The sequence below is a fragment of the Anopheles ziemanni genome, chromosome 3 (genome assembly GCF_943734765.1).
Source record: "Anopheles ziemanni chromosome 3, idAnoZiCoDA_A2_x.2, whole genome shotgun sequence".
NCBI classification, from domain to species: Eukaryota; Metazoa; Arthropoda; class Insecta; order Diptera; family Culicidae; genus Anopheles; species Anopheles ziemanni.
Window position 1 is genome coordinate 74,240,471 of NC_080706.1, and position 27,483 is coordinate 74,267,953.

At 44.9% G+C, this 27,483-nt stretch overlaps 1 protein-coding gene and 2 non-coding genes across 3 annotated transcripts in view; all 3 read left to right on the plus strand.

The window, feature by feature from the left end:
* Nucleotides 1-27,483, plus strand: part of LOC131285458 (Krueppel-like factor luna) — a 102,530-nt gene that overhangs the window by 52,964 nt on the left and 22,083 nt on the right. The window contains exon 3 of the mRNA XM_058314314.1: nucleotides 3,379-3,439. Within this exon, the coding sequence (XP_058170297.1) occupies nucleotides 3,379-3,439 (61 nt within the window). The remainder of the gene's footprint in view (nucleotides 1-3,378; nucleotides 3,440-27,483) is intronic.
* Trnan-guu (transfer RNA asparagine (anticodon GUU)) lies at nucleotides 18,705-18,777 on the plus strand. The gene has a single exon. It is a non-coding gene; the product is annotated as a tRNA-Asn (tRNA).
* On the plus strand, nucleotides 19,532-19,604 carry Trnan-guu (transfer RNA asparagine (anticodon GUU)). Its single transcript has one exon. It is a non-coding gene; the product is annotated as a tRNA-Asn (tRNA).

Genomic DNA, 27,483 nt, shown 5'->3' on the forward strand with positions numbered 1-27,483 from the left:
GAACAGCTTTGGACCTTAGAATCCTCCAAAATGCTAGTAACATGACCCTGAACGAATTTTAATCTTTTCATTATACTAATGTAGCTATAAAGAAAGTAAATAAAACACAACACGTAATTGAAGACTTTAGTTAAAAATGAATCTTGATAAAATATCTATTACAGTGGAAAGCGTACATGAAACATATTTCCTCTCCTGTAGCAGACATGGAATAATATCTAATTTCTCGTTTTGATAACTCATTTAAAATATTTTATCATTTTATCTGATTTTGAGTGTTTAAAAAAAAATGGTTTCTTTTGAATGGCTTTATAAGTTTGGTAAGAAAATTGAAACGTCACAATGTTCACAGTATAATTTTAATATGTTTTCTTTTTTATTCGTTGAGCAAACGTTTTTGTGAAGTGTATCTCTGCATTTTGCTCTAAAAAGTTATTTCTTTTCAATGGTTTTACACAATGTTTACATAATAATTTTAATCTGTTTTCCTTTTTCTTCGTTGAGCAAACGTTTTAGGAAATGCATACAAGTTTGGTATTAAAATTGAAACGTAACAATGTTTAGAGTATGATTTTAATATGTTTTCTTTTCTTTTTCTTTGAGCAAACGTTTTAGGAAATGCATATCTGCATTTTGCTCTGAAAAATGGTTACTTTTTAATGGCTATACAATTTTGGTATTAAAATTGAAACGTAACAATGTTTAGAGTATGATTTTAATATGTTTTCTTTTCTTTTTCTATGAGCAAACGTTTGAGTGAAGTGAGTCTCTGCATTTTGCTCTGAAAATTGATTTCTTTTTAATGGCTTTATAAACTTCGTTTACAGTTTTATTTTAGTATGTTTTCATTTTTCTTACTTTCATGAGTCGTATCGCTTTCCCGACCGGGTAACAGTGTGTTACCGGCTCATGTTCCTCTCATTATCGTCCGCAATAGACAACACCTTACCGATGTGGTGCACGGGAATTGCACGTGCTTAGTTGCATTCCCCCCTTCCCCCCATTTTCCCACGGGGAAGTAATCAACCCAACACTCGATCGCTCGTCGTCGAAGATCGCACCGTGCAAACTCCTGCCGCTAGGTTTCCTTGCCTGCTGCCGGGCTGCCTTTGTCGTGGACGAGGGAAAATCTTAAGCAAACAAACGCCTTGCCACGGACCATAAACTCCACCCGGGTCTTTTATTTGAGAGAGAAGGCCCGAAGTCGATCGATTGTACGGCCTAATGAATGGCCACAGCTGAGCAGAGGAAGAAGACGAAGGAAGAAGAGCGCACGATGGACAGGGGAGGTGGAGGCGGTAGGGATGCGCGCGCGAAAAAGATCGATCGAAGAAGACGACAGGGCGAAGGTACGGAGAAGCGATCGCATGATCGTTCCGCCGGGGCCGGAGATGCTAAAGCACGAGGCTCATAAATGAACTGGTAAATAATTCTCCCACGCTCACCCGACACGATATTTCAATTCCGTCCAACCTTTCCCTTCCCCTTGGATCGTGCCCGGTTCCATCGCGGGTTCCAGCGGGTATTATTGTTGTTGTTGGTGTTCTTCTTTTTTTTATGTAATAGATGCTAAAACGCGATTCAAGTTGCTCGGTCGACTCCTCGCCGTTTGGAAGATTTAGCCCTAGATCCTCCCAGTAACCTTCCGAAACGTCATTCAAGATTGGGAGCGAAACGCCCGTACCGAGACACACTTTAACAACCACAAACACACATACACATACTCCTCCTTTCACCGGGACAAAGATTGTGCCGCACTGGAAAGGGCAAACTGCGCCCGGTCGCCTTCCCATCCGGGGCGAGACCCAGATCACGGAGCGCCAGATCGCGGGCTCTATCCTCCGGCATGCGATGGGTGGTACGAGGATCATGTTGGGCGCCGCCAGAGCACCAGACCCGGGCTGGCAGTGGATTGCACAAGATTTCGTTTTCTAAAAAGTGTTTAGAAGATGCTCCCCGGGTCCCAACAGGGTCGAAGCAGCTGGGGAGGGTCCTACACGGGCGGAATCGATGTCTTGGGTAACAAACATGATCATGAAACATTTATTGAACGAGCGTCGTCGTCTGCTCCGAGTAGGTCTTCTCGCCGTAGAACCGTTCGGTGAAGAAGCGAAGAAGCTCCGCACATAGAGGATCATACCTTTTGAGCCGCATGTCGACCCTGGTCGATTCACCAAAATAGCGCTCGCTTAAGGTACCCTCGGTTGGGTGCGAGCCTACCAAGGGATAGAGGGACCATCGCAAGGGAGTCGTTTGTAAGGCTCCATCTCTGGGGGTATGTCTCACGAGGGATCTTTAAGGTTGACGGGTGAGCTCTTGGGAGTCCTCATGCGATGACGGGGCAGGTAGCATCGATGCACCTACAGATCGATGGACGAGAGACCTGGCGAAGTGGGAAGCCGTGAGAAACCCTCAGATCCGCCAAAAAGTCCCGCTCGCGTTAGAGACCGACGAGTCCTACGACGACAACAACAACCGATGCTGACGGGGACCGTGGAGGATGGCCCGAAAACCGATCGACTTCAGCTTCACGAACGGGAGGCTTGAATCCGGCAGCGGAATGTAGCTGCGCCGTATCTCCTTCCCTTTTTTCCCGCTTACCTTCTCACGGGACCTCTCGCAAACGGTGGTCCATATTTTGCCACAGCTTCATCCCTCCCCGACACGTTCAACCTACCCTCCCCGAGGCGGGTAAATCTGCGTTGAGGCAGGAAAGTCAGATTCGAAGCCTGTTTTGCACGAACTGTTCGAACCGAATGGCACCCGCCCGGTCGCGGGTAGCGCGAAACGCGGTTTGCGGACGGTAGAGATTTTGTGGTTCAGTGGGGCGAAAAGGTGGAAATAAAAAAATCTTCTCGATAATTGGGTTGTTCCCACGCACCGGGAATCGGAGGGGCCACCGAAGGGCCGGTGGAGGGTACGCGTGTTCACGGGTGGCGTTTTGCGCCTAGGAAAAGCTAGAAGAAGGGCGAGCCAAACCCGAACGTCTGGGAACTTGTCACGGGGATGTGCTTAAGGATAAGACGATAGAAAACGTAAAATGCTGCACAAAAATTCAAAATAGAAAATTATTTGTTTTGTTAATTTCATTAGAAATATGACGCCTATCCGATAGGTTTTTGTGATAAAATTGCATATTACATTCGGTACAACAAATATATAAAAAGAACAATGAATACTAATTATAATAATTAAAATAATAATAATATAAATAATAATAATAATAACAATAAAGCTACTAATAACAGTAAACGACAATTAAACATTTAAATAGTTCTTGGTAATATGAAAAAAAGATATGCCACTTCAAAAGTTCAAAGCACCCTGTTCAATTATACAATTAACATGTTCAATTATGTTCCTATCTTCTTCCGACAGGCAGAGGGCCCACCAGTCCAGCTAGAGCCCGTCGACCTCAGCGTTCGTTCCCCGCCGAAAGGTGAGTGCAAAGCATTCCAATTACACCATTGCGTTTTAAAATAACATAAAACATTGGTAGAGTAAACACCAATGACGTTTCATAGAAATCTGTTTGCTTTAAAATAGGACTAAAAGTTGTTATAAATCAAATGGGGTTTCACATTTTACAAAGATGTTTGCGGTATAATTTAATTGAAATAAAAACCCATACAACGCAACTGTAATAAAAGGGTAATTCTTAATAATATTAATTCATCGCTCCCTCGCGTGGCAAAAGAATGGGCCAACTGCTCGGCAGTGCCCGAGTTATATGGAAGCGTTCTGAACAATGTAATTTTAATCCGAAGCTAAGCTAACTTGTATAATTACAATTTCAACTAATTTCGTACGGCGGTAGAGTCTTGTGTCACAGATGACATCAATCGTGCGTACGGCCCGTCGCCGTGCAGCGAGAGATCACCGATGGCACAGAAGAAAATCTACCATTAGAAGTGTGACGCATGCCACTGGACAGATCTGCAAACTAAACTGTTTTTGGCGATCAATGTTCAGTTATCGTGCCATCACATACGAAGACACACACCTCCGAGGAACCAAGCGAACCGACGGCGTATATATACTTCGTGCGCCGCAAAACAGTTCTAGCGATGGATAACGCTCCATCGTAACTTGCTTCGAGAGGGTACGCGCGTTCTATTTTTAGCTTCACTGCGCACAGTAGGGGTAGATTTCTTCGGAATTCCCTCCGGTGTGTAACAAAAGAAATTCACACTTTTTCTTGTTTTTCAACCATTGTTCGTTGAAATCGATGAATTATTTAATTTAAAAAAATGCTTCCATGTTGATACTGTGTGTTTCTAAATAAATTTGTGCATAAAACCTAACAAAATATGTATTTATGGTAGCATCAGTCCAAATGCCCATTGTGCGCCATAGAACTCTACAACAGCGCATCGTAACAGAGCATAGAGCATAACCATGTTTTGGTACACGTGTGGTGTACTATTTGTCTCTTTCGTTCCTTCAGCGTAGATGTACCATTTGCCTTTGTAATTCCTGGTATAGTTTCGATGGAATCTTTTTACTTGGAAAGCATAAAGGTTCTGTGTTCTGCGGAACAGGAAACATACAAATACAGAAAAACATAATAAATTAGATGTTGTATTAGCTGAAATTGGATATTTCCTTTGCATGACAGGAAAAACAGTTCAATTTGTATTTCTATTTATACATCGCATTGATTAGTTCATATCAATTTTTCTTACGCTCTTCGGTTGTTTCGTTGGAAAGAGCGTTTTAAGTTCTTATTATGGTTATGGTCCGTTCAAACACTCCATGAATACATTGAAGGGAAAGGCTTAATCAAGCATCAGGCTTGTACGTTGAAAGAGTAAGCGTTCGAAAATATTTAACATATTCCATTCAATTCCAAGCAGGCGACTAACTTTGCCACACTTAACCCTGAACTGACTCGCCAGATCGCGAACCGCTCTCTCGATGGTCAAATTAGATAAAGCTGGCGATGAAAGACTTGCGGATCCCGAGGGGAATTTTCTCCCCAGGGTTTAGTACACGTAGTTGGAGTCGGTTGGTTTTTTTTATTATTCGTTCATCACATAACAAGTAAACAAATTTTTTTTTTGCTCCACGCTTAAAAGCACCTCTTTCTTGGCGCGCGGTAGAAGAGGCGCATTTTTCTTTTTCTGTTTTGTTTTTTGTTGCTGTAATGGCGTATCCTGTCGGCGCGCGTGCTCATACCACTCGATCTTATCTGCGATAAGCGATCGTGGACAGTATCCTATGTTGCCCTCTATGCTAACGCTTGGCTCAAACGGCCGCTCGCCGGTGGACAGGTTGCTGTCGGAGGTGCTTTCTGGCGCGGGTTTGTCACTACCGACGCACGCGATAAATCGAATCCCCGGAAGGCAATCCGACGCTTTGCGGCAAGATGCGCCAGCAATCCAAGGGTGATGATTGCACGAAGGGTGGGTTTTTTTTCGCTCACCACAGCTGTTGTTTTTCTTTTTCATTGCGCCTCAAAGCAACACATCGGCCGTGCCGCCGGATCGGATGATTTCCAGTCTTTCCAGCCGCGACAACGGCGCGCTCGATCACGATCGTCATCGTGTACATCATCGTCCGCGTGGAATGAGCGGCTCCGACTCCACCGGGCAGTAGCGGTCCGTTAGCGATCGTTAATGCCCGCGCTTTAAGGCGAATAATTGATGCGCGAGATGCTGTCAGTGATAGGCCGCGATACGCATCGTCTTCGTCCAGGTGCATGCGTCCGCCGCTTTTGCAATCGTCCGCCAGCAGTTTCCCCCGCTACGAAAGAAGTTTTTCCTCGTGTTTTTTTTTTATTCTTTTACACACTTTGGGGTTTGTCAAACCCCACATTTCAAACGCAGAACTGTGAATTGAGACAACCATCTAATCGGCGGATCGGGTCGCCAAGGGAAACACGCGGGGCGATGGGAGTGCTGATTTGGTCGTTAAATTGAGAACGCTGCCCGACCGGTGGCCAGTTGGCAACATTGGAGACTCGGACATTTGCCGAAGTCGAACAACGGGCGAGAGCATCGGTAAAAGGATGTGCTAAAAAGATCCCTCTGATCGTCTCTTCTCTTTAAGGGCATTTGAGTCAGCTTCGAGAATGGAGTTAGCAATAATCCTTTCCTATCAGGATGGTCAATCCATTTCGATGCTCTTCCCCATAAGCAGAGGCGGATTAAGCGTTCTACGGACCCCAAAACATTTAGATTAAACCACACATTTTTAAAAAGGAATCAAACTTAGATGAAACTACAATTTTTCTAAATTTTATCCCATGTTTTCGATGCCAAAACTTTATATTTTTTAAGCCATATTTCATACCAAACCATTTTTGCGAACTTTCCAAGAGAGTCATTTTCCACGAATATAATTTTCTCTGGACAAATTTGGCAAGTAATTTTATACTTTACTATTTTAAATTAAGAATTTTTTAATCGTCCAAAAAGCCGAAACAGTACATTTAAGTGAAATGTTTGAAAATGTGAAAATAAAAAAAAAGTTAGTGCAATATATTTTCATTACAAATATATTTGGAAATGTGGCAGAGCATTACTTATGCTTCTTGATGTCGACTATCCAGAAACTCTTCGAACAATTTTCTTCTTATTTTATTCAATCTCTAGACTGATATCTTTTATACATGTTAGTGCATCAATCTTTTATATTTTATTACAAAAATATGACGTTTTATGTCATTTTTGCTACATTATCACATTTTCATATTTTTCATTCGAAATTTTCACTTCACACATCACTTGCATTCAAAAGCAAATTTACAAATTCATCACCCACTTGATAAGACATTGTTTTGGAAAATAATAAAAACTTTTCCAACATTAAAATTTTCTTAGCCCGTGCAACTGCTTAGTTTGCTTATGATCCGCTTCTGTCGATGACTTTAAACAAGAATATCAGGTTATAACTTTAGTGGACTCGTGAATACAGTTTTTATTAATGTTTCATCACCTTGAATGCTATTCTACACCTTCCCTATCTCTTCGGTTCCGGAACTTACTTAATGTTGTTCACTATCCAATCGTAATGAAGCGCAATACGGGTGGCTATTTGGACATGGTCTCTGTCTCTGCAGTTGCCATGGTTGAAGATGGCCACCAGATACTCGGGATCTTGCAGCATCTCCTGGGTCGACTTTAACCACACCATCAGGTCACCCGGGCTATAGCAATTGCTGGAGTATCGAAACACAGACTTTGGGGCACCGTCCAAGTAGCAAATCTGTCCTTGGCCGACAGGCTCTCCGTCACGCCGCTCCTGGCAATCCTTCCCATACATGGGAAAGGTCCTTTCAAACCTAAGTGAGGATTGTGCTGAGTTCGCAGAGCGAGAGTGTAACGAGAACATTACGTTTGCGAATTAGAACGATGTCGTTAGCGATCACACTTGGTTCCTACCGTAAATAATGCCGAACTGTCGTACGGGAACATGGGTCGTATTGGTGTACAGACAGCCGGGGAAGTAGGATGCTGTCGGTTTGATGTGTGCCGTCAGCTGGATGAGAGCCAAGTTGTTCACACCCGTCTCGTCGTCGTACTCCTCGTGCACCGTCACCCGGCGGATCGGCTGTAGCACGTAGCTGGACATGTCATCAGCGTTCAGCGAACCGATGCGGGCCACACTCGGCTTCCACCGTTGTGACTCGGCACAGCTGGCGCTGGTGAGAATGGTATTGGTGGTGATCAGGAACCCGATGCACTGGAACTCTATCTTACCATTGTTCACTGGCCATCCAATCTCGGCCTGGAAAACGGATTAGTCTGTACCCTTTACCGCTAGAGTAGGTTAGATGGAACTTAGTTACGTACCACATGAGGGAGATTGGTGATTCCCGCACTGGTGTTCGTGGTGCTTAGCAAGCGTTGCTCCCGGAACGCACGAGAGCGTGCCTCACAGCTTGCCAGTTCCGCTCGCACTGGGTTCTCAGGGGCATTCCGGGCGATATCGCCCCACGGGCAGCACACAACAGATCCGACCGAGCACAGCGTTACTCGCTCGCCCTTACGCAGACGCTCCGCCGTGCTGAGGCACATCTCATACGGGACGCAGATCCCGATCGTTCCATCACCGTTGCTGCACTCGTCGCTTCGTTTGAGGTCCGGGTTGATGATGAACACCGAGTCCGACGGCTCTGCCTGCCCGCGGGCCGTTGTGTCGTCCATGATAACCGATCGTAGCCAGGGCACGTGAGGCTGAAGGAGGATCGCCACAGCCGGGATTCCATATCCACAGGATCGTCCAGCTAGGGACAATGCGTACACGTACTTGACGAACGACCCGGCGCGTGCGACGAAACGCTGTACTGGTCCTCCAGGGAGAAAACCACATGAGCCGGGAACTATCCACTGATCGTTCCGCAAGCACACATGTTCCTGCTTGCTGATGCCTGGTAGCGTCTGATTGTATTTGGCCAACTCGGCGGTGCAGTTGGACCAGGGCAAGAAGTCGATTGCTCGTAGATGATGCGACGGAAATCCAACTAAACAAGAGTGCAGAAGAACATAAGCACATGTAAAATTGATCTCTACCTAGTGTGCTGTTTCCTGGGAGTTTCTTACGATCCTACTTACTTTTCCCCTCATCTTCGCGATCGTCATTGTAGTAATTCAGACTACTAACACCAACGGCAGCCATATCGACTCGCATTTCCAGTGGTTCTTCAAAAGGCCATACGCAAGCCGGTATAGCGCCATCCGATTTTATCAGTTTGACCACGGCAATATTATTGCGGTGAGAACCTCGCACATATCCAGGATGCACCGTTATACTTTTAATCGCCAAGGATGTGTTTCTGTAACGTGATGAATGTACCACTTCTGAGGGTTTATGTCTGTTGGAAGGAAAGTGAGGTGTTCAGTATGTCATCTTTCGCATGTTTCAATTCGGGATCGTACCCATCGACAGTTGTTGCGACACACTCGGCCAGAGTTAGAATCGTGCTTTGGTCGACAAACGTTCCGGCGCAATCATTGCGAGCGGCCTGACCAGCTGCTGAGGGCCACACAATTCTTACGATATAACTGAGCTCTTGTTCATGCCTGAATTCAACCTGCACATCATTTACAGCAACCTCATCAAAACGTTCCGTAAGCAGCTCGTCCACTCGCGGCCTCACTTGCACGTTGCGCGCGGCACAGACGGCCGTTATGAGGTCGACCGGTGTAACCGTGCCGTTAAGCACCTCCTGAATCCAGTCGACGTAGTTCCCGATGCGAGTGAACACCGATGCAGGCCTGCAAGAACCTGTCGATCGATTCCCACCCATAATGCCGACTAAGGCGGGACTCGTTTTGTAATTGTGGAGGAGTCGCACTTGCAAAAGATTGCCTGCTGGAGCATCCTGCGAACAAGCGATAAACACGAACACATGTTTAACAAAAATACCAAATAACTAATACCTTGAATCATACAAAACATTTGGTAGTATCTGTCGGCTCCCAGCAAAATTGCGAGTTCAGTAAAGCCCTCTCACTATTCGCAGCGGAGAGACATTTTCTTTCATTCGTAGGAGATGTTTCCAATATCGATATACTTCCTGTAAATTGTGTTAATTGTTAAAGAACGCTGTGTCGACTAGTTGAATCAGCAGATAGAAGACTTACCTTCGCTCCCTTCAGTTCTTACCACGGACTGCAACTTGGGGAATATGGTGTCCGGAGCAAGCCACAGACATGCGGGCGCTACTGATGTGTTTACACTGTAACATGAAGAGGTTTAAACTATGTTATACCCCCCCGAGGTTTTCTCCACCTCATATGTCTTACGAAATCCTTCTTTCAAGCCGCAGCAAAGCTAGATCGTTGCGTGCTGTTCCGGGCTCGAACTCGGGATGCCTTACGATATTGCTTATTTTCCTCTGCTGAACAAAATCCGGATTGGCTTCCCCCAAGCGGACAACGTCTGGGGCAGTGTTACTGAATCAAGAATATAAACACTTCCGTTACTGACTGATAACCGTGTAGACAATTCTTTACCTACCGCGCATCCATGGTACAGTGGGCCGAAGTTAGCACAAAGTTTTGCCATATCAGCGCCCCCATGCAGGCCCAGTCGATCGTTCCACTTGATTGTGTCCAACCGATAGCGGCTACGTGGCTAAACTCTCGATTTTCAGTATACGGAGGTGGTGGAGGTTGCTCGTTTAAGTCCTGCCTTCCGTATCTCAAGTAACGCAAATGACAATCTACGGCATTCAGAAGTTTCATGCGTACGGAAATTTTGATGTTGTTCATCGTTGTTCATCAATAAAATTGGACTTACAAGTGTGACTTACCATCGAACTCATCTCGCTCATTCGGCATGAATGGATCCTCCTCTTCCAGGCCAACACTTATCGGAAATAGACTGTCCTTTGTTGCTGTATTAAGAAGTAAAGCCGTATAATGGATTGTTTCTAAGTGCTACGCTTGATTTCAACTCACCATTGCCAATCGAAACACCAAGCAACAGCACCAACCAAACAGCGAACGACGCCATTCTAGAACCACACACGAAATGACACTGACGGCCGGTTAGGTTCTAAAGCTGAACCGGGTAGGAATCACAACGCAGTCACGGTTCGGTGATGGAAACTACCGTCTCACAAACACTTATTCGACACTGGCTTCCCCAAGATCGCAAATGAGTAGTAAACAAACGTGGGGAACTTAAACCTGACCCGACGTGCGAACCTAATCCCAGGCCCGATCGATCGTGCGAAGTTGATAAAACAGGTTATTTTAAACCTCGAGGGGCTTCATAATGCATGGTTAATCGCCACGGGGTTTGTGATTGTGGTGTTGTACATTGGGCTACCAGTATAGACAATAAACGCAAATAAGTGGTTGTGTCAAAAAATGTGCGTTTGCTAATAATTTGACAATATGTCAAAATATTTTGCCTTGTCATAAGTTAAATTTAATAATTCACCATTCCATCTCAAACAAACTTTAGTAAAATGCAACCAACTGTGAACGACCTTCAATGTAAATGTTTTTAATTAAGCAGCGGTCATTAAAAAACCCAGACACGATAGAACTGTCTATCTCGAGCGCCACGGGGGTAGGGGTTATTTCCGTGCCTGCTGGGATGGAACAGGTTTACACGACCAATTCACTGGAGCAGGAAGAATAAATGAAGTCGTACTGTTTTCATCTTGTTTTGTTCCATGCTACGACAACAACAGCGATTAAAATTTATTCCAAAAGTCCAGCTCCGCGTCACGACGAGTGTGTGCTGCCGATCGCAATTAGCTCGAGGTACTGAACTTATTCTATTCACACCCAGGGCCCAATCAGTGGTGTGAAAATAATTTCCGATGCTCTCCGTGTGCTCGCTCCATTTAAAAGATCGTTTATCAATTTTAGCAACGAGCATCGTTTAGTTCCAATCAAACAAAAATTACACACCCGGCAGCGCCTGAGCGGAGTTATAATGAGAGAACTGGACGGAAGCGGAACAGAGGACCACTGTTATTTAGTTTATCTGCCTTGGAGTTGGATTGTCGTGATAAACGTGATTCAATGAATTTTCTCATCTCGTTCAGCTGGGGAGGAGTTTGGATGTAGAGATTTAATCTAATCCACACGCAAGAAAACATGCTTCTCGATTTTGTACCATGGATGCGGTGGATCCTGCGGCCTACTATGAGGTAAGGAGTAACCGTGTGCACACAGCATGCGCATAGTCTCATGCGTGGCGTCGGTGCGTGCCAGCGTACATTTAGCGCAAGCGGCTCGGCAAAGCGGTAAATTGAAATGACAAGTAGGCCGCACACGGCATCTGGAGTCTTCCCCGGGCACGGCAGCCTCCCTCCGCCCCGGCATTCCTAGATCCCGGCGCAGATCTGTCCGCACCTAAGATCAATCATTGCGCACACTGGCTCCGCCGCAGATCGAACGCCACCGTGGCGACTCCCCGAACGGACGGCAGGTGAAAGGAAAATGCCTGACTTTGTCGATGGCAGCAACAAAAAAAAAAAAAACGTCGGTCCGAAACGCACCCTCTGACGGCGCAGATATTGTGTGTGCCAGGTTGCGGTATGCGAATGAATGCGACAATTTGTCGCAACATTATGATATGAACCGTGCCGGGTCGCCACCATCGACGACGACGACGACGACGAGTACAAGCGTCCTGGTCGAGCCCGCATCGCCCCGGACAGGGACCCCTAGGGAGGCTGACAATTCTATCGGAATGGAGTGAAAACCAACGGACCGAGCGGAGTTCTCTAATGTCCACCGGTGGCCATTGCCTGCCATCAATCAATTCGGGAGCCCAGGCTACCGACAGGTTGCGGTAGCACGGGCCCTGATCTCCATTCCGAACACGTCGCCCCCTGGTTCAGATCATACAGCATGTTCGACAGGCAAGCCGGGCAAGGAGAGTTTGGCACAAAGAAACGGAAATCGTCGCCGATCGGAATATGCGGGATCTTATCAAAAAGCGACTATTGGTGGTTATGTTGACATTAAACTGACTCTTAAAAACACACGCAGAAAAACAAACGCATCTCCAACCCATCTCTCGCGTGCTGAAATCGATTGCTTCCTGTGCAATTGCACCGTGAAAGCATGTTCGGCTCACCGAACAATTTACGATTCCTGCCACGGCGACGTTCCCGGGGTGCCCGGGGATTGCATCCTGCAGGAGAACAGTTAGCTTCCCAGTAGTGGCATATTTTCTTTTTGTTTTCCAGTCCCTCCCTATCCAGTGCGCCGAGATGGGGGGGACACGATAAACGGTGCCTCATCCTACATCTGGCAAGCAACTTTATTTGACAGGCCGCGTCCGGTTCGGATCGGACATCGATCGATCGGCGGAACATGCGCTGCATTGTAATTTCGCCGAGCGATATAATTGCGACGATGTTGGCGCTATCGCACTTTTTACAATGTTTGATGTCAATCGAATGGGAGAATTTTTTGAACGGGATCAGTTCAACCGTACGGAGGGTTAGTTCTTTGTCTCGGTTTGGTCGTTGGTCGGTTTTTGTTGAAGAATATAACTTATTTTAACTAAAACACTTTTTCGAATGAAATAAACTTATTATTGAGATAGAAAGTCTCAAAATAAACTTACATTTGTAAAATTTACCGTTTTTTAATTTCCCTAATTACCTAATGTTGGAAATATTTAGTTATATTTATAGAATCAATAACTATTATGGGTTATTGGTAAAGTTGCCATCGCATGTTTCACATAGACTTTCATAGACATTTGAGTATTACGATTTATAGGTGGTTTAGTTCATGTAAGAAATCTAGTTCCTTAATACTCACAAAGTCCTCCTTTTTTCCTTCCAACTTTCCTTATTAGACTACATTATTTGTTTAGCTAAACCTTTATGTTGTGCGCTTCCTATCAAACTTTTTTTTTCAATCCTTACAGTTTCACGTTCCGACTAATAATTGGCTGACCTCCTCAATCCATGCTTTACATATTGGAAAAATTTCTTTTCCTAAAATTCTAAAACCTTATTCCTTTTTTCGAATTTCTTAATTTCTCCCTACCTCGGAAGATCTTACAGTTGCTCCTTCCGAACAAAAATCGACTGACTTCCTTAATCCATGCTTTATGTATAAGCAAAACTACTTTTACTAAGATCCTAAAACCCTATTCTTTTTTCCAAATTAACACTCATAGCCACGGTCTTAATTTCTCCCGACCTCGGAAGACCTATACTTTGCCGATCAAACTTAGGTGGACCTGATTTTAACAAAACCCAGAAGTTTGTTGTATCTAAATTATTACTCCACAAACATTGTTCAAAACAAAAAATTGCAAGTGTTAGCATATCTCCTACTACTGAAGCTACTCGGTACAGCTACTGAAACCAAGTACAGACATGCAAAAGATTGTAACGATACCCGACCAAACTGGACTTGGCCTTACGATGGACATCAAAGCTCGATTAGATAAACCTCAGCAAACCACACACACACACACACACACACATACTTCCCCGGGAGAAGCTCGAGCGGGCTGAAAGAAATCCGCTACATTGTAGCCTAGGCTAAGACAGTTCCACAAATCAGCCGTCCTAGATCTTCTCGGAAATTTTTCGGATGCCCAACCGGGTGGAGAAGGTGTGTGCCGTGTTTGGACCGGTGCAGCAAGGCATGCATGCAAAAACAGGTCTAACCTGATCGTGCAGATTATGATTAATACCGAGTGCACCGATAGCATATTGCACGCGGTTTGCAGAAGTCCCTACCCTGCAGGCTTTTCGCCCCAACAGTCAACGGTCGTGGCAGTGAGAAATGAGCTGGTGAAATCCTGTTAATTAGGGTCTCGCTGGCTGGCATCTAAGGGGGCTTTTGGTGGAAGTGACTGGTTTTGAGATATTTGGGGTGAATGTTTTGATCCTCGAAAATAGATCACTTGCTTCTCTTCGACCAAAAAGCAATCACATTTATCTTGAAGTATCAGTGTTGAACGGATTGCTAGAGTCCTCTGTTGTAAAATGGCACTTGCGTTCAGATGTCTTCAACCACTCCAATGCAGCAATGACCACGCGCCGGCAGGTGGTTTGTAGAAAAAATACGAACTGGCAGCTCCTTTAACGAGCGGCGACGGTAAGTAATTTTCAAATTAACAAATCACCACTCGGCGAACGTCTCAAACTCTCCGCCATGGCGAGGTAGTAACTGATTGAACCAATTAAACCGGTGAATGTGAGAGGTACTGCGCAATGACACACGCCACGCCAGGACGAAACCCCGTAGTGCCCCAGCACCCTCCCCCGCGATCGGGCCGGGTTGATTTGCAGACCTCAACCATCATACACCCACTCGGCGCACTCCAGAAACGGTAGCAGATGGTAGTAGATTAGTACCGCAGATTCATCATCGCGCTACTGCCGGGTTGCGCAGCCTCACCTTTGGACAATTCCACCAATATGCTGTTCGGCCGCACGCTAATTGGTATTTGATGTCCAATCCGGTTGATGCAGGCCCTCCAGTGGAACCAGTACTCGCACCTAATCGCGAAAAAGCTCGCTAGTTAACACCTTTCGCCTCACCTCGCCTCGGAGGCACCAAGGCGGGAGGCCTCGAGCTGGTCGAGCAGGCGTACCCGGGTACACTACCCTCCACGCTTTCGTGACAAACATAACTAATTAAAGTCATCCCTCGTTATCGTGTGCGACAAATCGACCACAACGTCCGCCCCTCGTACAGCGCAACGTACGTACGTCTGGCGGGCGACACGTCACTCGATTACTCGATTATTCCTCGAGCCTCGGAAGCCCACGGGAAGTCCAAATTGGTACAACCCGGCGAATTCTTGTCCCGGTGGTCTCCAGCTCCAGCCCTGCCCGGACTCCCGAGCAGCACCGGACTGGACCTCTTAAAACGTCTCTCGCCCAAGGATCTCGCGATGCAGCCAGGAAGAAACCTTCCATTTCTTGGAACCTCCTCTTGAATGCGCGAGGCGATGGAGTCATTTGTCGCATAAATTAATTTTTGCACCCATTACCTCCCGGAGTCCGGCTCGGTGCAGCCGTCACGCGCGAAGGCGCGAAAGCATTTTTCCAACCGTTGCCAAGCAAACATGCTCTTTCGAGTGAAAAGCAAACATTGAAACCGGACCGGAGGGGTGTGTGGAAAACTCGAACGCCCTGCCCTGCCCTGGACCGAAGAATGCCGCGCTGCGGATGGGTGATACATTTTTAACACGTCCACCGATCGTCACCGGCTTCATCATGTGTGTGTGTGTGATTGGTGCAAGTTTTGCCCATTGAATGTACCGCAGAAGGAAGCTGCCGGCGAAGAGTAGAGTGTGTTTGCACTTGCACCGGAGAAAAAGTACTCCGGCAAGTGTGAGAAAATTAATAACTGGCCAAGGAAATTTGTATCACCAACGCCGCCCGGTTTCACGCGTCACGGACCGCGCCATGTTGTTTAGCGCAGGTGGCATGTTTTTATTTATCTACTTCCGCCAGGCACGAGGGGCACTCGTGTTGGTTTCTCGATTGCACGAGACGCTAAAGAGTTTCCGTGCACGAAGAAAAACAATCCGTTCGTCGAGATGAAAGTAAACTAATTATTGAATTTATTCTCAATTAATTTATCTGGTTTATCTTAAAGACGTTCACCTTTTAATAAGAACAATTAAGTTTTCGTTTGCAAAATAATACAAAAGATATGTTTAGGCAGAGGCGGATTACTTGTACTGGTGGCTCTACGCAGCTATAATTTGAAACCCCTAAAACATACACCCATTTACCATTTTTTTTTTCATTTCATGTAATTTTCATATTTACAAAATTAGCAATATAACCAGATTTAGATTAAGATTGAGCTACAATTCTCCTCAAGGTTATTTCATTAACATGTTTTTTTATTTGACTTGTTTGATCCGGTATTATCAAAAACTCTCCAAGAGAGCCCGTGATCATTTTCTGTGAAAAATTGGCACTTAATAAATCTCTTACTTTTTCATCTGATAACTTTTCAGCCGGTTTAAAACTTATAAAGTCTTTTCATGTGTAATGTTTAAAAAAGAAAAAGTCATATCCTTATTTCTATGTTCAGAAATATGCACGACACTAATCCTTTCCTTTTACTAATCCTATTGTTCATTATACTCAAACTGCTCCGAGAATTTCTCTCTTTTTTTATGAAATCGTTAAACTGATCTCTCAAATATACGTTAGTACATCACTCTTTTCATTTTAACTTCAACAAAAACACGAGATGGCGAGATTTGGTGACTTTCTACATCAAACCTCAACTCTGACTCTGAGTTAACTTGCACCATCCTCCCATTTTCATATTCTTTTTACTTTCATTCAGAAGTAAATCCACAAACTTGTCAAGCCTTTGATAAGACAAGCAACTGTTTTTCAAAATAATTCCATCATTGAAATTTGAGAAAAAAAATATGAGCAAAAAGTCCTGAAAGCTCAGTATCTGAACAAGCTGCTAGTTTGCTTACCCTATGATCCACTTCTAGCTTAAAGTTAAGAATTTCTTTACTGATTTAACTTTAGTGTACGATCTGTGTTGTCAAGGTTTGTTTATAAATGTCATTAATAAAATTACGGATACTGACCAATATTATTTGTAGTGTTTATCGATGAAATTACAAAGGTGGTAGTTTTGGTTGCCTTAGTTTTGTGTTTAAAATCCTAAGAAAATTTCTAAAAATTGCTTGACAAAATTTTTCTTCTCTAAACATACTACATACTAGTAGTAGGTACGAAACGCATTGAAAAAAATTAAGAAGCTTGCAAGCAGAAGAAGAAAATGGTAAACCCCATTAAAGAAGAGGTTCTTTTCTAATTAAAAACTAGTAATGTCAACATGTCTTGAAGGGGAATGCTATATGCAGTGCACATGCAGTCTAATTGCATTCCACACCTGTTCGGAACGTGTTTCGTACTGTGGGCGGAAACTAAAAACGGAGACTCTTATTAATGAACTGCGTTACTAAAAAGGGTTGCCTTAGAAACAAACCACAAAAACGTTGCCTAAAATGTGATACGATAGTTGTACGATTAATTACTGATACTTTTCCCATCAAACCAGATTTGGGTTTATTTTCTATGATTTTGTTTTTCCTTCCTTTTCTCGCCTTCTCTTACCTTCTTTACGGGCTTTTATAAATTAATGTTGATATCCGTGCAATTGTAGGGATTGTTTCCCGTCCCTCCCCCCCACCATGCCGCTGCAGTGATGCGAAAATTATCTTGTTCGCCGCAGTGCCACCGGGACCGGCTTCTGGAACCACCTGAACACACTGGCCACCAGCCTCGGCCGGAGGAATGGCACTTGATGTTTATATGACAAACGACCGATCGTCCGGCACCTGCGAAGCGGGCTCCGTCCCCGTAGCGTGGAAAATGCGCCACTCGTCCGGCTCGCCGGGGGAAAGCGAACCAGCGCAAGGCCCTTTTGCGGCCCACGGCGACCGAAAGGGAGCCTCTCGGGGACTCGCGGCAATTATGCACCCGGTTAAATAATGCCGCACTTGACGTTTGACGGACTGCTGTACGGCTGATGTCTGAGTTAATCTTTCGCTTCTATCGGGAAATTGGAACGCGGCCGCTACACGCAAGAGGACGCGAACGGCACTTTCTGCGCATTTCGCGAGTGTGCACCTGCTCTCATATTTGCTCCCCGGAGTCCGCCCGGTCCGATTAGGCCACACCGGAGCCCTCCCTTGGCACCTGAAGGCGTCCTCCGAAGGCTGGAAGCGGAGCAATCGAGTGCGGCAGGCTGCAGGGCAACGTCAGCAGCGCGGCGTCACGACATCGACGCGCCTCTGCTGACTGATCGGCCTGACAGATTGCTCGAATGTTTTGCGTACTTGGGCTGCGCTTGCCGCAACCGGAAATAAATGTGCACCTTTGGGGGTGAGGAAGGGGCAGCCGGTATAATTGACTCATTTGTGCCGGGGGAAGGAAACGAATGGGAGCGGGAAGAGCGAAGAGAACCGCTGTTAATCTGCTGAACGCCGTATCAAAGTCGGTTAACGCGATTAGCGATTTTACAACGCGATTACAATTAAGTTGCTATGACCCGCATCAGATTTTCGCATCGAACACAGCCTTAGGGCTTTCGCGAAAACATTTTTGAAAGCAAAAGCAAGAAACGCTTAAAAAACACATATAGCAAATATTGTAACTGAAATTTCCCGGGATTCAATGGTATTGGAATATTGTTTGCAATTGGAAAAATCTATATTTATAAAATAAATCCGCTGTTTTCAAATAGTCTACTATTGTGCATACAGCCTCCGTGGCGCAATGGTTAGCGCGTTCGGCTGTTAACCGAAAGGTTGGTGGTTCGAGCCCACCCGGGGGCGGAAGAAACATATATTTTAATACATTTTAAAATGCTTGTTTGTTTTAGCTTTTGATGCAGCTACATATGCAATCTTATACATCGCACACATTATGTGTTTATATACATTTATCTAAAAGATAGTATGAATAACATTTTCAAATTGGAAATTTCATCCTTGATTCTTGAAGCGTTTCACTGGAATTGTGAGAAGAAGGAATAAAAGTCGATTTAAATAATAGCAACTTTCACTTAACTGCCAACTGTCACATACTTTATTACATCAAATGAGACGACATTTTTTATTTAACGTTGCGTCGTTCGTCAAACTTGGGCTTAATATAATTTTCGTTTTTCTTATTATACGATTACTTTGCTTACCGTTTACAAACCCACATTGGTTTCTAGTGCATTAAAATATTGTTTTCTACTACTAAACTTCATGAGTCGATTTGATTTAAATTTGATACAAATCATCATTCTTGATACTGTCAAGTGACATTTAGAATGAGAAAATAAAATGAACGCTATTTTTAATTTTTTTTTTAAATATCTGTTTTTCGGTATTAAGTAATAATTTAGAGCAAATGATATTTTGATGATAAAGTGAATAATCCCTTATGCTCCTTAGAACTACGTCGCTTATAATCTCCCCTTGGCAAACTTGTACCGAGCTAACTTACTCTATGATTATTTGATTTTGGAATATTGTTTACAAACGTAACAATATATAAACAATAGAAAAACAAATATGTTTTTAAATTTTAGATTGCACAGCCTCCGTGGCGCAATGGTTAGCGCGTTCGGCTGTTAACCGAAAGGTTGGTGGTTCGAGCCCACCCGGGGGCGAATTTATAAATCTTTTTTAATAAGATGCGTGGCTTAGAACATTCCATCATAGCATTGTATCTTTTTAGCAAGGAAATTTAATTTCAAACCCAAAATTTTGTCCTTGATTTTTATTTGTTTCCCTAAAATTGAGTGCAGAAGGAAAAACTCCAAAACAGTTATACGATCGCAACTTTTTAATGCTTACTGTTCAACGCTTTCTGATCGCAAACTAGCTGGCGGCTTCATAGTTACGTGATAATTTTAGCAAGATCTTATTTTTTTTGTTTGAATATTGTTGCTTTATTATTTATTTTCCAGTTTTATATTTCTCTTTCTGTTTTGTCGAAACTTATGTATTCCCAGTAATTTCTTCTAAATATTTCTTTGTCACCATCTTTGCACAAATATTAGCACTCGGAGCAATTACGAAGACATAATGGCGGTCAAGAGTGATTGCCAATAAAAATAACTTTAATGTCGTGCACCAGTTTTTCGTTACTATACTCGCATGTGCAGCCTAATTTAGTTGACTTCGATGGGCGATTAAGGTACGCGTCGTATGGGTTGTAGATTGGTCTGATGACCAACAGAGCTAGCTCTCCCAACTAGCTAGCTCTCCCAACAACCTCCACGGATTACCCATCACGAAGCCATTCCAGCCACCGACTGTTGAAGGAAAAATAAAATAAACTCGAACGTAATGGTTAAGCTTTTCCCCGACACAACACCCCATCCTACTCCTATGTTCCTTAATCCTAGGACGCTAATGATCTCCCCTAGCAACAATGTAGTGCTCGAGCTTCTTTTCGGAGTTGGTTGCAAGAAGAAAAACAAACCTCCTGCCTTCAACCAGTGCACAGGACCGAAAGCGGAGAGAACCCTACTGTAGCGGGTGTTGGTTCACACGGCAGTTTTGGAGAGGTCGCCCACTCACCCAAAGGGGGAAAAAAAACAACATGAACCTGGTGTGTAAAAGCCCGGTTAGCCACATTCTCACCCGGTGACACAATCGGCGACACAACAAATCCTCGCGATTGCCGAACGAACCGAAAGGCCCCCGTTTTGCAATTGATTGATTTGATTTGATTGAATTTCATTTATAACTCAATCACGAATTCGTTATGTTGCCTTCCCTTTTTCGTGTAACGCTGCCGAGGGATTTGCTCTGGGCTTTGTTTTTCACGTCGGCGCGGCCCGGAGTGCAGTAATCATTCTGTTACCGTTTTGTGATTCTTGTGTGTGGTTGCTTTTTATTCCTCCCTACTGTGTTCCAGTGAGGGAAACATTCCAAAAGATAAGACATCGGCCGTGGGTCGTTTCGTTTTATTCACCTTTTTAATGTGGTTTGCTTTCAGAAAACCAAGGAAAATGGTTGAGAGTAGAAAATTGGCATGTAATACTTATTTAAATATTTTTTTGTTACAGTACTAAAAATAATTTATTTTGTTACTTCCCTTGCAAGTCGTATGATATAAAAATCAACTTATAAAAACTTATAAAATTATGTATTACAATTATATACACTTGTGCATAGGAAGGAAAACCATCTATTACTCACTCGACCAGCAAGGCACGATCTCAGGCACGGAAGAAAAACAATGTTCCATCCTATGTTCGGCACCACCAAACATCGAGTGACGATTTTCCCCCACTTTTCCCAGCCCCCGGGGTTGGTGGTTTTGAATACTTCTCCAAGTTTATATATTTTTTGTTTTTCTCTATTTTTCCCATCTCGAACTCGACCGGCATTGTCTTGTCCGCTTGGCCATCGCTCGGCGCGAAAGATCGGAAAAGCGAAACTCGCGACCACGGAGGAAGCCGCATGGACGACATGGGCTTTAATGGTTGGAAACCGTCGTTTAGGTCATGTACGGTGTGTGTAATGCAGCGCTCACGACACACGGCAAACACGGCGAGAACCTGCCGGTGGCCTGCGACCGAAACGTCAGACAGTCTTCCGAACCCCGATCGATGGGAAAGTTTAGATCGAGAGCGCACATTAGGAAGGGCCCGAGCGAAACGGTGCAACGGGGGCAGCATTTGAATGCGATCACGAGCAAGCGCGCCAACATAATAATGCAACACTGCTGCTCCTTCCCCTCCCTTTGCATCGTTCGCCCCCACCCCATACACACACACACACAGGGGAACACTTACACAAATGTTTCCTTCTTTTCTTTGAACCGAACCTTTGCCCGAACCCTTTTTCCTCGTACCTTCGGTGGTTTCAAAACGCGAAAATCAAAAGCGAAAACTGATACTCCTTCCCGAGGACTTACGGGGCGGCCCGTCTCGGGGTGACGAACGTTCCACGACCCGCCAACATTGCTGGGGTGATTTGTGGGTGGGTCTCCCCCCCCCCCCCCCCCCCCCCTTCGTCCGCATGCCACGTGATGCGTGCTCGGCGTTTGACGAAACAGTCGTCGATGGGAATTCGAAAGGATTCCGCGCCGGAGCTCCCGCTTTTCTCGACGAGTTTTCAACACATCATCAGGGTGGCACACTCGTGTAAGGGTGGCCGCATACTTCGGGTGCATCGTAATGCAACCCTTCGGGGGTCGTCCGGGGGAAGACAATGTTTGATTTGTTCGCTCCGTGCGGCACGGGATGCTGCAACTTAGTGACCTCGTTTTGGGGGGTTTCGTTTTTGTTTCACTCGTTGGAAAATCACACCATTCCAGGGAGAGATAGGGCGAAGGTGTCAGGAATGCACGACAATGCCCGGTATTCGGTGTTTACTAGCGCTACCGTTGCGCCAGCGAAGCCGAAAGTGAACGTTCTGAAGAGTTCTAGAGTGACGGGTAAGAACGATGCCGTCAGATGGAAGCTCGTGTACACTTGCACGCTTTCCGACGTCTGATGGACAGCTCAGGTAGCTAATGAACATGGTTTTTACGACCTAATGGGTGTCAAGAGCCAGGTTCTATTTCTCCACCGACAATTGTGTTTAATTTACTTTGCCAACCGTTTTGTTGTACCATTACATAATTGGCAATCCTTTCGCATTTCACTATTTCAAGTAAGGGCTGTCAATTTAGGAGGTCCTTTAAGGAACAAAACATCATAACAATAGCAAGAATTTCATGATTGATTAGAAGAAACTTGTTTGGTTTTTAATTTCGTATGATTTACTTTTAAATTTATAATTAGATAATACAGTAAAGAAAATATTATTTTGGATCTACAATCGACTATGTAGGGATCGACTCAAGTAGAGTTACAATTAGAACGTTTAATGCGGTATTTGGAAACGAAAATCGAGAACAGTATGGACTACTAAATAGATCAAACTGATATATTTTCAAAAATTAAACCAATGCTCGAGAAAGTGGAAGAAAAAGAAGAACAAGGGATGGGGATTTGAACCATGCATGTAATGTTGACCTTAATGGAAAGGACATCCATTATCACTATGATTTTAAATAAAATCGCATTTTTACCTTTTTAATAGCGTGAATATCGATTTATTCTAATAAAATATAATGTTTGGAAGGTAAAGTCTACAATGCTTTCAAATTTTTAGCCATTTATGCTGTAGGCGTATAGTTGGCCCTATATAAAAAAATAAGCAAGCATCAGAAGTGATATTTTTCGCAAAGTCTGAGTGTTTTTTAAGAATTATCAAAACGTTACGTGAGTTTTACGTACTCGAAAAATATTGTTGTTTTATCGATGTAAAGAGCGGCCAAGATAGCTGCAAGCAAATCTGGTGCCCCTTACAAATGTGACCAAAAATGACATTTTCCTCCTTATTAGATCACAGTTACAAACAGTTTCATCAGCCATTTGTGTGATTTATCTTGCCCAGAGCGGTTCGTCAATAGAAAGAGTAAATAAAAATATCGGATTGAAATTGGAGAATGGAAGTATTGACAGTGATAATCCTTGGAGTTCCTTTCAGAATAGTACAATAATAGGTTCCAATGGTTAGATAAAACTCAAAATTGAATTTTACAAAATTTTGACAAGTAACACGCTGTTGTGTAACGAAGTATGTTCCAAGTGTTGTAAAGATACTTTATCGAAACACTTTGTTAAGATGAACAACCTTCAAAACTGAATCTAACCTTTTTAAAGTTAATATTTTACATAAACCACAATTGGTTTGAATTGGGTTTTGCTTCAACAAAATTGTTGCCCCATTGCTGAACGACACAGAGAACCTGCAAAATGAAGCACCAGATCATATTTCTAGCGCTCGGGATGCCTTGCACAACCTGCCAACCGAGTCCTGAGAGGCTGGTACGTACGATGGAGGAAGGGACAAAAAAACAAATTCTTCTACAATCTCGATGATTGGTCCATAAAAGTGAAAAATGCGGCCCGCTGTGCTAATCCACGGCTCGACGCTGGCGGAAGCTTAGCGTAAATGGAGTAAGAGCCGGGCAAAAGGTCCACCCGAAGGACCCCCCGGGTAACGAGGCTGCGCTACAAGAACAACACTTGGCGGATAATTAATTACAGTGCACCGGGTAACCACTGTTAACAAGCTCCATATATCTTCTGGTCATCTCGGGGCAGAAATCTGCCAGCGGCGAACAATTCGTTCTTATTGCTATTAGCGCAACCCGGTGGTTAGCTTGGGCGATGGAGGACCGCCACCAGGAGAGGGGAGGAAAAAACAGCACCATCAAGGCGGGTGGTGTGTGGAGAGCATGTGCATATATGCGCTCCTAAATCTCGGCATCCGATTGTGATCGCGGACTACCGGGCTCGCCAGGCAAATGACGTGCCGGTTTGTTGCGCGGGGGCGGGCGAGCGGAGGAGGAGGTGGCCTGTTACACACCCGCACCCGGTGTGTCCAAATCTGATGATCTCCGATCGAGGGTCTGCACTGACGAGCCGCGAGTGTTTGCGGACCTCACTCGAACGAGGAACTTCACGCTAGAGTGACCATATCTCGGAGCCTATCTCCCGAACTCCCGAGAGTGGGTGAATTTCTCAAGGCCTATCCTAACCTTGCCACGGAATGTCTACCCACACACCTGCAGCGCTGGAAGTCCTCCCTCCGACCGGCGAGGAAACGGTAAACCCAACAGTCGGAACCCAGGTTCGACGGTGAAATAATAAAGGTGAATAAAATTTAAATTACATTTATGACCGTGCTTCACATAGAATAATGTTTTTTATTGGTCACCTCCCGGGGAGTCACGGATAGCAACTGTGTGTATACTGCCCGGGCCGTTTTACACCATGTCCGCAGGTGAACTCTCTATCCCTCGCTCCTTTGAGTCGCTAGACGTTCCCCTTTCGCCTTTTGGAAGCAGTTGACACTCTATAGCACGTCTCCCATGGTGGTGAGAGGCGCAGTCGGCGGTATCCACTACCGTCGTGTACCGCACAAGATGGACCAGCGTCGGAGAGGTGCAAACTCGAAGACACCCTTGCGGCGCCAAGGCCACGTCAGTGGTAGGATTTGAACTAGATCTAGACTTCGGCCCGCTTTCGAAGGCTTTCCAATTTTGCCGCGCGCCCCTCGGTGAGAGGAGTTCATTTGAAAATGGACAAATTAAAAGACAGTTCTGTAGTGCCCTCACACCCTGCGTTCCCTTGGTGGTCCTTCCTTCTCAGTGTATAGTCTGGCTCTTGGAGTTCACCATTTCGAGCTGGTGGTGTTAAATACTGGCGACCATTATTTGCGTCCGAGTACCTCGCGGTCTGCTGTTCCACTCTCCGGTGCCTAGTGTACAGCGGATGGGCTCTTGGTGTGTCAACTTACCTCCGTTTTGCCCACCCATGGGACTACTCCACCGTGGCGCAATACTACGTCACCTCTCGAGAAGGGGGATCGTTTCCTTTCTATTTGCAATTAATTTATGATACTTCTCCACCGTAAGTTCGTCTGGTGGCTTACCACCGTGCCAACGTACACATTATGCTCAGGTCACGCTAGAGAAACATAACGCTGGTAGCCTTGGGATTGGTTGCTGCCTTTGCCGATTCCGACGAGCTTCAAGGTGAGTCGTTTCCCTACGATTTGATGAAATATGTCCCCGCCTCAAACGTGTACATCTCCGCGTGGCATAAACAACGCATACGTTGCCAAACGGAATCACCTGGACATGATTTTTTATCACTTCGATCCGCGGCAAGATATGCTGCCGCTGACCAGCTGTTTTCGTCTCCCTCCAAAGTCCCCGCGGGATAATTTCATTGGGCGAACGCAAAAGTGAACGTGACAAACGCAACACGCCACGCCAGAGCGCTGTCAGAGCTGCGGCCTTGCGCCGGGAACTATGGCGGAGGTGATGGTGGTGGCAATTAAATGTTTTCATTATGGTCGTAAAATAAAACCCGGCAAATTGTTGGCCCCGCGGGAAGGGTAGAGATTCCGAAGCGGGGAAAATTATTGCCTCTCAAAAATGCACCAGGAAGATGAGCATCGCGAACGGCGAACGAAAAGAGAAGATAGTATGCAAAAAGTTGCACTTTTTCTTTCTCTCTCCTGCAAGATTTACTATTCACGAAATAAAAAAGGGAAAGGATATGGCACGCTGATGCTGAAAACGGGAGAGGGGTCGATTACATTTCAGCCAATATTTATATTCAGCGAACACATAAAGTCACATAAAAAAAACACATTCGACAGACGTTCGTCCTCGTGGGTTTCCTCAAAAAATTTCGTGATGAAACCGTAATCTTTATGGATCCATCTGCCTAATGAATCAACCGAAACGACGTGTTGAGTAAATTATGGCAAAAAAGCGTTCATCATGAACTCTAGTGGTAGTAGCTTTTCTCACACCATTTTTTATTTTATTTATTTCAGTTGTCGAATAGAGTTCTTATTTCTCTTACATTTTATTGTTTAAATATCTTATCGTTTTTGTAATACATCTAAGGATACTCAACTGAGTATAAAGTGTGTTCAACGATTTAGTTCCTTTCTTGTTTTATTATCGCTAGATAATCGTCTAATTGGCACCCTCTGAGAACTAATTTATCGGCTGCCGTGAGTGTTATTTGCGATCGTAATAAATACACATAAAATAATCCCATTCTTGACGCCTCCGCCGTGCTTTATTGAGATTCTAACTCGATAGACGCCGGGAACGAGCCGTGCAGAACTTTTAATCGAATCAGGAATAATAATCTATTAGGAAGGACGAACCACGGTATCAAAGGTTGTCGGTCGTAAACAGTCAGAGTACAGCCCGGTTCGCGTCCCTCTGTCCACATCAAACCAATTCCACTCGGAGCCTGTGTTTCTTGGATCGATCCCGTCCCGGTCCGGTTCACTTGCACCGATCGTGATCAGTTCAGTTCCGTTCCGGTTTTACGAGCTGCAGCACATTAACCAAGTTAACGATCTTCCGATCAGTGCGCGCACTCCGGGAGGGCCTCTTACAGTCCAGAACTTACCGAGGTGTGAGGCAGAGCCTCGCAAGCGCCACGGGTTCGATTGATGGGATTTAGGATTACCGTGTACTGACTGGGGTTAGTCTTCTATCGATCTAGACACTGTTCGCCAATCGTGGAGCGTGCCAATCACGCGGCGGTGAGAAGCATGCATCATTAACATGTGCATTTTATGGACAAATTATGGCGAACCGTGCTCGTTCTCTCTGTTCGTCCGGTCGCGAATCCACGCGTGTTTTTGTTGAAGCGGTTCGAGGCGAGAATTGAACCTCCCTTGCGCAAATTAGCCTTGCACTTCGGCGAGATATTTTATTGCCGCAAGTCTCTCCGCCATCGCCCCAAACACCGACGTCCTCGATTAGAACGTCGGATAGCAATGCGATTGCGATTTAGATTAGTCCAAAACGCAGCCAACACTCGTGCCGGCGTGTTTAAAACGTTCTTTACACCATCGCGACGCAAGAATTATCGCCCCCGCCAAAATGGCGGATTGGTGTTGCGCCCGTCGAGCATTGCGCGCCGCGTAAAGTAAGGATTA